The following is a 14,438-nucleotide window of genomic DNA, read 5'->3' as shown; positions in this document are numbered from 1 at the left end:
TTGCAGCTGGTTATGGTGGAGCTCATTTTGATTACTGTATGTACTGCTGAGTAGTTTAATCTACAATAATGTACATTCAATGTAAATAAGGTGCCAGACTGCATAAAATAGCATCAAAATAGAGCTCGGTTATATAAAAAAAACATCCCACAAACCCCCCTGCCTCCCTACCGTAGCCCCGTGTACAGTATGCATTATTATCTCAAACTGATTTCCTCATGTGTGACAATGAAATACAGTTGAATAGGCTTATCGGTTTATAATAGTAGTGAGTGAATCGTTTTAAAGATTCTTGCAGTTCTGTCAGGAACACTTACATCACATCCCGCAGACTGCTCGGCTGTGACAAACTCAGCAGTGAAAATACAAACAGGACACCGGCCATATCTCTGCAATTCTTTCCCCAATCAAGTCAGAATTGCTCACTGGCTGGACAAGTCCTCGCTGTACGTGTGCGCTGTGCTTGATGGCCTTTTACTTGGCCCTCTGGCAGCTATATTCTCGGCATTCGTTTTGGGGAAGAAGAAAATAGAACGAGTCCCTGGCAGAACTTCTTGACGTGGCTGCTCAGCGATGGAAGGTTCTGTTGCACAAACCGTCGCCGATCTTCTAATTACCATGGATGCCGCAGTGAGACAAACAAGCTGTGGTAGAAATAGCATGACCCAATGGCATCTCTCTCTCTCTCTCTCTCTCTCCCTCTCTCTCTCTCTCTCTCTCTCTAATTTGCATTATCATAGAGTATGCTGCTGTTTGCCTTGCTGTGTGATTTATTCATGTGTGTATCATTAATGCAGGAATGTCCAGGGGCAAAGACAAAAGCTCGGTCAATGTGAAATGAAACACGGGAGCAGGCTGTTAAAAAATTGCGCACACATAATGCACAAACGCTCGCAATGCAAACCGAATCTTGAAGCCAAAAAAAACCCCACAGTGTGACTTATCTGATGCCCTTGTTTTGCGAAGCAGTGCTCTGTTTAAACCACCAGAAAAAACGATGATAGTTGACCCTCTGAGAGGGACGGCAGCCACGGGGCCAGTTTAATATGCTGATGAGGTGTGGGACCACAGCACGCTGCAGGATTTAGATGCAAAACACTGGGTTCTCTCCATCTGTGTCTCTCTCTCTCTGTTCATCCATCTCATTCATGTTTTCTCTCTTTCCCTCCATTCTCGATTTTTCTTTACACATTCCATATTGTTTTTTTTATTCTCCGTTGTGAACACTTTCTCTTTTCACTCTCTCTCTCTCGGAGCTCCCTTCTTTTCTCAATCAATTGAATCCCCTCCCCCCCTCTCTCTCCCACTCTCTCTGTTTTGTGAGATGCAACAATCCCTCTGCACGAAATGCAATGGGAGCCAGAGGTAAAATAACAATGGCATATTCATTCTAAAGTTGTAACACAGAGCAGCTGGCAGCAGAGGCTACACAGCCCTAGGACATCTTCTAACTTCACTGTGAATACAGTTTGGAAAGTGGCAGATTCCATAAGAAGTGAAACGCCCGGCTGCAGTGATCAGGGCTCTGCAATTGCAGGACACTGCCACTCATATGACTCCGCCGCTCGAGTAGAAGCAGTGGGGGGGGGGGGGGGGGGGGGGTTTGCCGAGTTAATGGTTTTGAGTGTGGGCTCGCTGACAGCATCGAATGCTTGATTCACACTGATGAAACACACTGAGAAACGCTTCTGTGCACACGGCGGTGTTTGCAGCCATTTCTGTAAACGACACTGGCGCCCAATGTGTGAAGATATTCATTCGCCTAAGCTGCTTATATGTCAACTGCCGGCCAAAACAGATACTGTTCAGCAGGAAGCCTGGCTGCCGTGGTCTGAGGTTGGCGGCCAAGGCAGGGATGCGCCATGTGAAGCGTATTTACCCCTGGCTGTGGCTAGGTCTTTTTTCTTTTTTTAAACTCCCTGGCCGTTCAACATGCTAATAACCGCTACCAGTTTAAAGCCCTCTGCTTCATCCGGCATCCCCCCCCCCCCCCCCCCCCGCTATCTCAACTCTGATGGCGTGCCTCGCAGCTGTGGGGGCTGAGTGAGATGGGGACAAATGTGTTGTGTCTTCCTGTGTGGGGAATAGAGCGGCAAGGCAAAAGAGGCAGAAAGAAAGCAGTGGAGGAGAGAAAAGAAGAGGGGTGAGAGAGAGAGAGAGGGTGAGAGAAAGAGGCCGACGGGGCAATAGGGAAAGATGTGGTGGCAGCATGTCAGCCTCTGATAAGGGCATTAGTCTGCCCCCTGTGGGTCGGAGTGAGAGACTGCCACTGCAAGCACTCACACTACCATGTGCACACATACGTGCGCACACACACACACACACACACACACACACACACACACACACACACACACTTCTCTGTGGATATCAGCTTTGCTGTCTGGGACCAGTCAACAAATAACAGATAAGACCTGCACATGGCAAACAACAACCAAACTCCCAATCACTGGAGTCACTCTCTGAACTCTGCTGTCCAAATATACACACGAAACGCAGACAGTCACTTTTTCTCTTTTTACATACATACAACAATTATTTATCAGATGTTTGTGTAAAGAAGAAAAGAAAAGGAAAATTAGCCCTTCATGTTGTGAACAGAAGGAGTCCAGAGATGCGAGCCAAGGCTGTTGGGCCCTGCGGGACCGACGCCTCTTTCATGTCAGACATGGGATCCATCCTAAATGGAGCAAGGCCCTTTTATTTACCGAGCTAATTGACTGCAGTAGTGCATGTGGAGCCAACTCTACACAATGCCCCAGATCTTGTATTCATAAGTGAGTGTTTGAAGGACACGAGATAATCCCTGCAGTTTACGCTATGGAGAGAGACTATGAACTTGGACGACGGTGGCGCGCTTGACAGAGCTGCAACATTGTTGGCTAAATCAAAAATGACGGTTTACTATATAGCAATATGTAATAATGTTATGTGTCACGGCAGGACTACTGCCGCTATGTCAACACCGGGGCACGGGCATGATTCATAGCAGAGAAAAGGAAGGAAGGAAGGAAGGAAAGGAAAAGAGAAGGAGGGGAGTGGAGAAAAAGAAGGAAGGCTCTAATTTGGAGCGAGGAGCTCACCAGAGGACACGAGACAAGATCAATGCCGGAGAATCACAGAGCCGAAGCTTCAAAAAAAAAAAAAAAATGAATATAAAAGTAATGGACAGATTTCTCTGTGAAGTCTACCACTCATTACCATTGGTAAGAGGGTGCGGGGAGGAGGATGAGTGTGGGCTGTGGCAGATGGATGACAGGGAACCAAGGGGGCTCCAGGCAGAGATCTCCAGAGCCTTTATAAGAGCTGGTTAGTCGGAGCACAATGGCCACGGAGCCTGTGAAGTGAGTCAAAGAGTATAAAATACCTGGTCGTGTGTGAACAGGGGGAGTCGCGGGACAGAATATTCTATTACTGTACAAAGACGATGCAGCGTGTTCTCAGGTAGATGGGGCACGTACGCTGAGAATAACAGTCCTCACATCATCTGTCGGATTGCGGCCAGGAATCCGCTCCAATCGTGTTTGTCTCTCATCTTCCTCTTTCGCTTTTCATCCTCCTTTCCCTCTTCTGTCTGCACAAAGTCAGGAAGTTGGGGGTGATAAAAAGTTCGGCTATGAAATTTGGAGCTGCTTTGTATTAGGAACCGGCGGCATTCGATGCATTTAGACACTGCTACATTTGTTTACCGCGCACCACCATCGACTGGAGGCCTGTCTGCCTCCGACGTCAGACTGCATTGCACGCGCAGGCTGAGTGTGACTGACAGGAGAGGCCACGCAGGACTGTGGGTGCAGCCTGAGTGACAGGCCCGCGGCCAAATCTCCTGTGCGGACCCGGGGACTACGAGGGGGCCAGGTGTGTGTGTGTGTGTGTGTGGGTGTGATCGGTGAGGGCAGTAAACAGATTATTTCCTCTTCCAGGCTGCACAGGTACAGTGCAGCGGGAGCCCACACAAGCCCAAACTAGTCCTATTAAGGTCTCCCCAGACTACAGTATATGCTATCAGCTATATAATGATCTGGTTCCACAGATGCTGGGTGGTGGAAACCAAAACAAACAAAAAAGAGTAATAGAAGACAACAGATGAGATGCTTCATGATGCCAGGAACTGTAAACAAACATTCAAGAATGGTTTTAGTGAGTTCAGTGACACATAGCAACTACAGCAATCCTTTTTGTATCTTTTCATTCAGTCTTAGTGGTGGAAAGGTGGTTAAGTTATAATTATTGAATAATTAATAATAACTCATTAGCCAATCGGACATGATCGGAACATTGATGAATGATAGATGCTGCTGTTCCATCACCCTCGACCTTGTTCTCAATTCTTACTCTTGTCCTTTTCTCCCTCATTCGTATTCACCGTCATCATAAATATTAAATATATTAAATATATATATGTATATATTGTTGGGATCTGGCCCTAGTCTAGAAGCACCCATGCTCCTTCCTGTCATACAACGTCTGATGGAAAACTCCAAGATGAATGACTACACCTCCCAGCACAGCAGAAACCTGATGCTGGTCCCTCATTGGCCAAGAAAGGGCCCCCCACTGGTTGTGCCACCTGGTTTATAAGCCTGAGCACAGCTAGAATTCTTTCTCTTCCGTCCAGACACCGCTGGTGTAAGGAGATCCACAAGGCTCTCTTCACCCCGGACTCGTCCAGGGGACAAGAAGATCCACGAGGAACCGCTGCCTCATCAAATCCTATCAGGTCACATGCAACATTCGCTGGTCGAACAGACTGTGTTTTATTTTCAGTTTTGGATCCTGTAGTGCGAGAACGGATAACTCCTATGCCCCGTTCTCCCACCCTTTTTGTGTACACACCGCCGGCAGAAGGTAACAATCGTTCCTCGCCGAAGATTTCCGGGAAGGACGACCCAAACCTCGTCCCTCAGCCGAAGTTAAAAAGCCCCTCTCTGCAGCGAGGAGGCCGAGTCTGCGCCAGCCAGCCCCGAGGCCGCGCCACCGAGAGCCAGCGGCTACTCGAGGACCGAGTGATCCCCACCACGGGAAACGTACCCCACCGAACAAAGCTTCTACAAGTAAGAGTTACTGGTATCTGGGCCTAGCTTAGCTTAGCTTAGCATAGCATTAGCTTAATTTAGCCTATTCGTTATGTCGTTGTTATTCCTGCATCTTGTTACGTTAAGTTACGGTCGTGTTATAACGTGTTATTGCGCAAGCATCGCGGACCACGGAGTCCCGTTATATTGTGTATTTCCTGCTATAACTGTTTGCATTAGATCCGTCGCTGCTAGTGGATGTGGAGGTTGTGATTTTATCATTTCAAAGACCAAAACCACGGTGGCGGAGCCTCGTCTCGCCGACCGAGTTTCGGGGTGATAAGAGAGCAATACTCGCGTTTCACCGCAGTGATAAAGATCTGTTTGTTTTGGGGATTCTTTTATTTTGTTTTTGGTTTTATTCTCTCCTCTTTAAATCGGCTCTGCGAGTGAGATCTAGAACCGCAACTATCACCGCAAAAGCGTGCTGTTCCTCACTGCCTCACTACTGCGCAGAGCACCGAGCTCAGAGCTCGATTTTCTCTCTCTCTCTCTCTCCCTCTACTAACCCGCACACACACGTAGTTAGAGCTACTGATTTTGGGTGAACCTCTCAGACTCGTGATTACTTAATCTCTGACCCCTACCCACATGGTACACCGTCCCACGTGGTTCTAGCAGCCACCTCTCCGCCATTTTGGTCGCCGGTCTCTAGACTCACCATCTTGGCCTGTAGGCTCACACGCCCTATTGAGATTAACCACCATCACTGTTGAGTAGGCTCCCCCTTCCCCCTTTCTTTACACACACACACACACACACACACACACACACACACACACCTACATGTGCATATATTGATACACATATCCTTACCCCACTTTATTCATTTGACTTTAGGTATTAGATATATAATTGTATGATAGTGTTTGTTGATTTTGATAGTACTTGATTTGATCATTTATTGTTTTGATTTAATAAACTCTGTTATATTTTAAAGAGCAGTCGTCTGTGATTACTTGTGCATATGTGTGTAATAATAACTGGATGTAGTGGCCTGTGCTCGAACTTAAACCTTCACTTTCACTCTGAATGTGTAATAGTACTCAGACTGTTGACATTATGAGTGAACGCTAATTATGAGACTTAGTTTTATTGTTTGGTTATTGGTCCCTGTTCGCAGGGTGGTGCCCCGTTATTATTAATAATCATTAATAATTGTTACTGACATTAATAATTCTATTGATGTCAAGAATTTAGTTTCTTAGATGCTGATAACCAAACACGCTCCTCTACGTTCCCAACAATATTATATGTATATTATATATATACATGCCTGGTATTAGTGTAATTTTAGTTTAATCGGTAAGATCACTACTGCTTCAAGCCATAATTATAATAATAATTAGTGCAAGTTTCACATTTAGTTATCATTTCAACCGTAAGAAACATAGCTGAAAAAACCGATGTCATATAAATGAATAACGACAGAAAATAAATAAAGCACATCTAAATAAAACGTTGCTCATCTCTCAACACTAAAGTTGGTGTCAGGGTCCAAACCGTTGCACTTTGTGAACACACACTTGGTGTCTACATTTTATTCCTAAAGACCAGAGCACTGGATAAAAAAAAAAAGATCTCTCTAGCCGCAGCTTTCCTGTGGGTGACAATGCCTTACTGATGACAGAAGTCAGAAGAGACCAGTCAGACGTGTTCCAGCTCAGAGGCGGGTAAGAATAAAGGAAATAAAGCGGTAGTACTGTACACCAGCAGCGAAGCCACACGGCTGGAATCCACTCCTGTCAGCTGATAACTAAGGGTGTAATGATTAACCAATTTGAAATCGACACTCTGGGCTTAATGTCTCAAATATGTGTGCATTAATTCAAATAGCTTGAACTGGGCTAAAGCTAGGAGGGACTCAGGGCTTAATCTGCAGACTTTTCTGCATTAGGAAAGCTTAATAGGACAGGCGTGTTTCTAGTTTAAGTTTAGCACCTACTGGTGCCATTTTCTCTTGCAAGTCAAGGGAAGCCATTTACAGCGTTCCCTATTAGTCAGGCTATTATTGTCATTTTAATAAAAAAGATCATATACAGTATTTTCCCTTGTCATGTAAAAGGGAATATATTCCTGTATTTTTTTATTATGTGGAGAGCTTTTACCCATTTTTTGCTGTCAATTTCCTCAAAATTACAGAGACATCATTCCTCTGTACTGAGCTGCTGCTGCACGCTGTTAAAGCCCGGTGACTGTTTGGGGCGTGTGCGACTGCTTGACTGACATCTCCCTGCCTGCGTTTTTTCCCCATCCCCTACGGTGGGACAAATTACACCCTTCGTGGTATACGGAGGCTGGCGACCTCGAGGAATTCCCGGCACAGCTCCATCCCCCTTCGGCCCGATGCCCCGTTCACATCATATGGGACGGATGGTTGTAACGGTGAAATGTTCCCGTGTTTACGACTTGGCTGTGTGAGAGCCAACTGACAACATACTATTATATTCATTGAATATCAATTATGTTGATTGACAGGCACAATATGGAGGAGTCCATGTTTGTTCGGTTTTCAGGCACTTTCGTATTATTATTAGGTGCCAAGTCGGATATATCAGAGCTTTCATGAAAAATGTCCAGTTGTAATTACGCAGGGAAAGGTGTCTTGGCCAGGCGGAGAAGAGTTCATGAGTGAGTCTGCTGCAGAGTATTGTCTAAAACAATATGCTGATTGGCAGCACTATGTTGAAGCAAACACGGTGAGGATGCGAAGGAGCCTGCAGAGGAGCTGTATTGACCCAGGGGCAGATTCTCCGTCCTTCAATTGAGAATTCAGTGACGTTTCCGACAAGAAATGGGTTTGCAATGCACAGCAGAACTTGTTTTTCCCAAGCAGAAGTCCTCAAAGCGGGTATGGAAATGTTTTAATCAGCTCAAGGAACTGGAAGGGATTTTTCGTTCGTCGGGTTTGTTCCAAAAAACTTTGGAAAGTGCAGCACGACCTCCTGTATGTCAAGTTTAAACACCTCCAGCTTCCTGTGAAAAGCACACAGCACAGACATGAGGCCACTGTGTTGTTTCTACCCTGAAGCTTTAAAGCCACTGTGGTGGGATGTTACATCTGGCAGATTTCATATTATTTTTATTGTGCAGGACACAAATTTGGGCTTTTGCGTCTTGTTTTTTTAATGCTCAGACAGAAAGGGTTCGAAGCATTGTGCGAATGGCCCCAAAAACAACGCTCCAGTGCCCTGCCTCTGCAGAGCACCCTGACATTTTTGTGTCGGAGCAAATCATCAAAAGTTGCACCGACCTCTGTCAGCAATGTGTCTCATCGCGGTCGTCGTGACTTCTGAGTGCATTCCACCCAGACTAGCACACGGAAAACAGGGCGCGTTATGTGGTGATACATCAGACCGGGGCGTTGCACCGATACCCTCTCTCTCTCCCTGTCATGGAAGGTGCTCCCTCCATACTGATTCGTCCATGGCGATGTGAGATGAATTGTTCCTTTTTTTTCACGCCGTCACAAAGTCGCTGGTGCAAAAATATTCAGCAAGAATCTCAGCTCGTCTTGATGCGGAGGAGCCAGACAGTGTCGGATTTATTTTCTCCTTCATTTCATCCTCTTACTTTCCTTCTAGCATGGCCTCCCATCAGGTCACTCATGCACTCTTTCATTAGTTCAGTGTCGGAAAAAGGGCCTCTTGTGTTGGTGTAGGACTCATGCTACCCTCGGGCAAAACAAACACGTACACCTTAGCCCATCACGCACGGTTTTCATTGTAAGCTTTCTTTCTTTTTTGTGTATCGGCTAGTTTGAGTATGACGGTTTTTCTTTTTCTACCTGGAGCTTCTACATCTGATCTGACAACAGCCTTGCTAACTGTGGCTGAATAACGACAGGCGAGAGCGATGTGATAGCGACGACCGTTCGAAAGCGGTCTGGATCAGTTTGCTGAAAAATGTTGTTCCTGGTCCAGACCTGGACCTGCAGTCTGCGTATTGACTTTGACAGTCTGCGTATGCAAAGACCTCATTTTTACTTGTCATAGCAAGAATAGCACAGGTGCAACTAATAACGTTAATGATGGCCTCATTCCATTGAAGTGCCCCAGTAAGCCAGCATGCACAATACCAGGGTCCCGAAAGTGGAACACCTGAATGGACTGCTGCCATGATTAGTTATAATAGTCACACCTGTGTTTTCCCTGAAGTGACGCGGCAAAATGTTTGGCTGTGGAAAAAAAGGTCTCGCAGTGCTTTGGTACAAAGGCAGACAATTTACTTTTACAATTATTATTAATGTTTTTTAAGGTGAATCACATAAAAAAACTGTAATTACCTTCGAGAATCAAAGATAATCACTAAAATTGGATAACTGAAGAGTGGGAACATTAGCTTTGCCTGGTTAAATCACTTCATATTAAAAAATTAAAATGTTGATGACAGGGCACAACCAGCATGAATCCATCACTCCGTCCTAGCTGGTGTACACAGCGCAGGCTGCTGGTGGGGATGTGTGGGGAGGTTTTGTGGCAGAACACAGTAGGGGCCTTGAAGCAATTAAACATCATTTTAATTCCACGGCATATGTGAATATTTGAGAGTTCACAGTGAAAGTGCCATTTTCCAAATGATATGAGACGCAGAGCTTTAAATGATTGTCCTTTCAGTCAAAACACAACACAGGAATCAGTCATAACATCAATATTTGTATAAGATTTACGCCGCAGAAAACTGATATTCTATATAAACATGTTTTAATTTTAAAGGGAAGAGAAAGTCAGCGGCGTAATTTAGAGAATAAATCTATTCACACTCGAGTTGTACTGTAATTATCTCCTTTTTTTTCCGGCAAAATGGAACATTAGTTCTCAGTGCTTGTTATCCAATAATTCATTTCAATTTGTACATAATTGAAAATGTGGGGAGTGGAAAGAACATTTCTTAAGAAGGGCAAGAATCTAGTAGGTTTCTGACTTTATAAAACAGCAAACGCCCACAGGAAGGACATGACGCAGGAGGAATGCAGATGCGGATATATTATATAAAATGACACATGTTGTATGACAGCACTGTGACTGAATATAGGATCGATGGATGTGCTAATCATCCTGTTTTTTTAATACTTTACTTCCAGGAGAAAGACAGATCTGGGCTTATAAAAGTGACTTTTCATGAGATTGTGACAGAAGTTTCTGTTTCCCGTGATGATCTCAATACTGGTTCTAAATGTATTGCAGTCTGCAAAATCTACATATTTTTTTTTTTTTTCAAAATGATATCGGGAAAATATTGAATTATTCCAAAAGTCAGTGTGAGGAGCTGCTTCAATACATATTATTGACCTTCAGAAAACGAGACACGGACTAGTCCTCCGGCTAGCTGTGCCACAGAATCACAAACACTTTAGATGTGGTGTCGACATTCTCCTACCTCGGGGGTTGTTGAGCGCAGCTTCGGCGGCCTTCCTGCCCTCTCCGCAGTGGCTCTGGTCGAAAGGGAGACACTGCTCCCCTGTCCCGGCCACTACCTCCAGGTTGCGAGAGGGATCTTTCGGCTGGCCGAGGTTCCTCACCCGGTACACCCGGCGGCTGCTGGTGTCAGACACGTAAAGGACCTCCCCCATTGGATCCATGGCCAGGTAGTACTTATGAGCGGGGCTGGTGCTAGTGAGATAAAGTGTTAATGAGGAATTCGGTTCGAAAGGAAAGATAGTTTTAGACAGTGGCAAAGGTGCACTTTCCAATGACATACGGTGTTCCAAAGAGCATTTAGTTTGGCTTTTTAGAAAATGTTCATTTGTTTTCCTACTTACCCAAAGTGAGACTATTTATAAAAATAATAAGCAGCATTCATGACACGACAGCACCATCAATTAAAGTGAAAGCATTCAGAGGCAATCAGGACATCCCAGTGATAAGCATTAGTATGAGAGACTCTGTTCCTGTGCTGGAACAACAATGTGAATGGCACATACGGCCACATTAGTAATCTCATTGTTAGGATGTTTGGCAAGAAGAAATGTTTCTGGGGATACTAATTACAAAAGTATTCAACCAACAGCGTGCGTCTCCGACTGACTGATAATCCCATGCAGCGAAGCCAAACCGAGCTAATCTCAACACATCTTCAAAAACACTATGATCAAATCAAATGAGAAAAAAAAAAGTCCCATTCTGTGTCAGTAGGAAAATTCACCACACAAGAACTGTAAACACTTTACACACAGAGAACTTAAGCCTATAGAATACTGTATACTGAATAAACCTGACGATCGCTTTTCTGCATGTCATGTTTAACAGTTAAATAATACCAATAATGTATGAACAATGCATTCACACCTACCACAGCAAAGGAATATTCTTTTAATATCAGGCCAGCTCATTTATTCTTTATTCAAATAAAGACATACGGGTTCAGTGTGTTCCCCTGTATGATGCTCCCCTATAGCATCAGTACAGAAACAGCAATGTGCAGACGGTTGCTTACAATAATGTCAGGAAGATTGTTTTTTTTATTCTTGCCGAGATTTTCAAGTTGCTCGTCACATGTTCGTCAGCAGTAATGTGCCCGCATGTCAGGAGGCGATAAGCACCTTTATGTATAAATGTATGTGCAGAGCAGAACTGCATAATTCATGCATTCATCAGTCCTACCAACAGCTGCATCCTCATACTTGTACGATACGATACCTCTGTTGTGCATATTGAGAACAGGTTATGCTTATACGTTGTCTGTGTTTCTGTCTTTGGTTTTCATGTGTTCTATATTGATTGTGATAGTTGTAAAATGTTGTCCTCGTTGGTTGATTTTTTTTTATCTTTCACTACTATTGCACACAGTCCAGAATAGTATTAAGCACAACTAAACTGAGAGCGAGAGGAAAAACAGGAGGGAGAATAACAGGGAGAAAGGGATAACATGCAACTAAAGGTCCAGACCCAAATTAAACCCAGAACATTCATATAGCTAAATTTGTCCCGAGCCGAATGAGCCGTGCGGACACGTAATTATCTTTTGTTCTAGCTGTAATTGTTTGTTTATGGGAGGTGAAGAGAGGACAAAAGACAGGAAGTCCATCCAGCGTAAGGCTCGACAATACAACATGTTGTGTGGAGGAAGGGCCACGGCACGGTCTTATGTAATTTTCATACTGTTCTAATAAGACTAAGCCTCGGGCTTTAGAAGGCGCACCATGAACACTGACTTAATTTACCCTCACGTGGACTGTGAGCTGTATACTGTTCTCCGTGTAGGAGGAGTGCTCACACCGTGGACACGTACCCGTGCAGAGGACACTCGACTTGCTTCTGTTCTGTACATTACAGTCTGCAGTTCATTCATTACAGAAGACCTTCGGATATTGTCGGGGTGTTGTTGTGTATTATTGAGACTGGAACACGGCGATCGCAAAAAAAAATAACGTGAGGGAGAATTAGCATTTCGTCACAACGAATCTAGATCCAAGTCAAACCCAAAGACACACCGTAACAGTGTTTTTAAAAATGATCTTGTCAATTAAAAAAAGGGAAATCAGAATGTTACGGATGTAACTGCGGTTCTATGAATCCTGGATGACGGCCAAAGGTGGAGCTTAACACTGGACGGCAGGTAAGGATGAGGTAGAACTCTCACATCATGCTTCTGCATAGTCTTCCTCAATTAGTATATTTACATTTTCTACAGACATGAGACCTTTTATATTTAACATTTTCTCACAGGTTAAAAAACAATTCTTATAATTGTTGGTGTGCTCTGGGCCGGGTGTGCACACCGTAAGGCTATTCTATCTATTCTAACCCTTTACTCTCTTCGGAGAAAACTCACTTTCCGACATTCGCCTGAACTTTCTCCCAACCCAGTAAAAAAAAAACACTTGCAACATAGGCAAGGCTTCTGTCACTCATCCAGTCCAGTAAGTGCATAACAGTTTACAGAGCTCTGCACTGAACTGCACATACATAATTTAAACTTGATCCTGAGAGAGTTCCTCAGAGTTTCAAAGTGTGCCACTGCTCTGAGCGGCCCATCATATATTTGTTGGGCCTCTTGAAGCCGCCGCGAGCGTTGCGCTGTACATGTGGCTGATTACAAATCACCTCACCTGTCTTTTTCCCAATTAGATGCCCACGGCTCCGAGTACATTCATCCAGCGGAAGGGAAATGAACAATAATAACAACCAGCAGCAAAAAACAACAACAACCTGCCATTGTTCGCTCCACACAAAATAACAAAGCAATGATCAGAGTCGATAGACAATGTGATCTAGCTTGTTCCCGACTGTCTCTCTGAATTGACCGTCTGGGCTCTCAGATATTGTTGTACAGGACCTCCTCCCCTATTTGCTTTACTCCTCGCTCAAACTCTTGACGGCGAGGAGTAGACAATGGTTTCACGGTGAGTACATCCCATATTGTCTCCCCTCGGAGAACACCTTGTTTTGAAGCCCCGTCGGCTGATAGGCACTTTGCCGGGAGAGAACGCGGAGTGAAAAAGCTTTGAAAGTGGAATATGGATGAATAATTAATGCATTTGGACTTGGGAGAACAATAGTATGGAATAAAAGAGAAACATTAACATGCTTCTAACGGCAAAAAGCTGCTGCGGAGGAAAACAGGAGGAAGCAGGAGCTGAAGGAGAAACCTCCAGGGTTAGAAAAGGATATCTAAAGTGCCTTCAGACGAATTCAGTTGCTATAGGCTTACACCTGTGGTTCATAATATGACGTAATCCAACGTGTGCCCCCCCGCAGCTCTGTGGGAGTGCCCCTTCACTGACACCAGCTGTCATGTCCCAGGTGTGTTCCTATGAATTCATTGTAAAAGTTGATATAACAGTAGCTTTGAAAATATTCTTTTCGTACAGTTGAATGATTTCACTTGGTGTGACAGAACGTAGTTTAATTTAGTCGATACTTTGGGTGGGTTTACTATTTTCAACCAACAATTTCCAATGTTTATCGATCTATTTTAGTCATTTGCAAGCTGTTTCAACTTATTCTAGCAAGCTAACGAGTGTTATGCACTCTTGTCTACACGTATACAGATAGTTGTTAAAGCGGATATTTTCCTCTATGTTCTGGCCCTGGAGCATCTGTTGAAGGTATGAGGTATCAGTACCACTGGTTGGGAATCACTGGTTCAGGCTAAACAGAAGAAATTCATCATGGTATTCATCTCAGGCGCATTTTACATTTTCCCACTCGCAGACACATGTACACACCCACACGTACAGTACCAGCGATAAACACACAGCCTGGTTATCCTTTTTTTGCATGCTTGGAAACGTTGGCATGCTGGAGATATGGCGTCTTGAAAAATCCTCTCTCGGATAAACCCTCTCCGTCTCCTATACAAAAACCCCCACAAGCATACACACACAATTGGCTTGATATAACCCCCGATAACAGCGCGCAC

The 14,438-nt window shown here is 44.4% G+C and overlaps 1 protein-coding gene across 1 annotated transcript in view; it reads right to left on the bottom strand.

Moving 5' to 3' along the window:
* tenm1 (teneurin transmembrane protein 1) overlaps positions 1-14,438 on the bottom strand; it is a 152,546-nt gene that overhangs the window by 32,417 nt on the left and 105,691 nt on the right. The window contains exon 21 of the mRNA XM_076103401.1: positions 10,455-10,687. Coding sequence (XP_075959516.1) covers positions 10,455-10,687 — 233 coding nt within the window. The remainder of the gene's footprint in view (positions 1-10,454; positions 10,688-14,438) is intronic.

Source organism: Anarhichas minor, unplaced genomic scaffold, assembly GCF_050575085.1.
Source record: "Anarhichas minor isolate MPS153535 unplaced genomic scaffold, ASM5057508v1 ptg000028l, whole genome shotgun sequence".
In the NCBI taxonomy this organism is placed as follows: Eukaryota; Metazoa; Chordata; class Actinopteri; order Perciformes; family Anarhichadidae; genus Anarhichas; species Anarhichas minor.
Note: the sequence above shows the minus strand (reverse complement) of the source record. Positions and strands in the feature narration are given on the sequence as shown.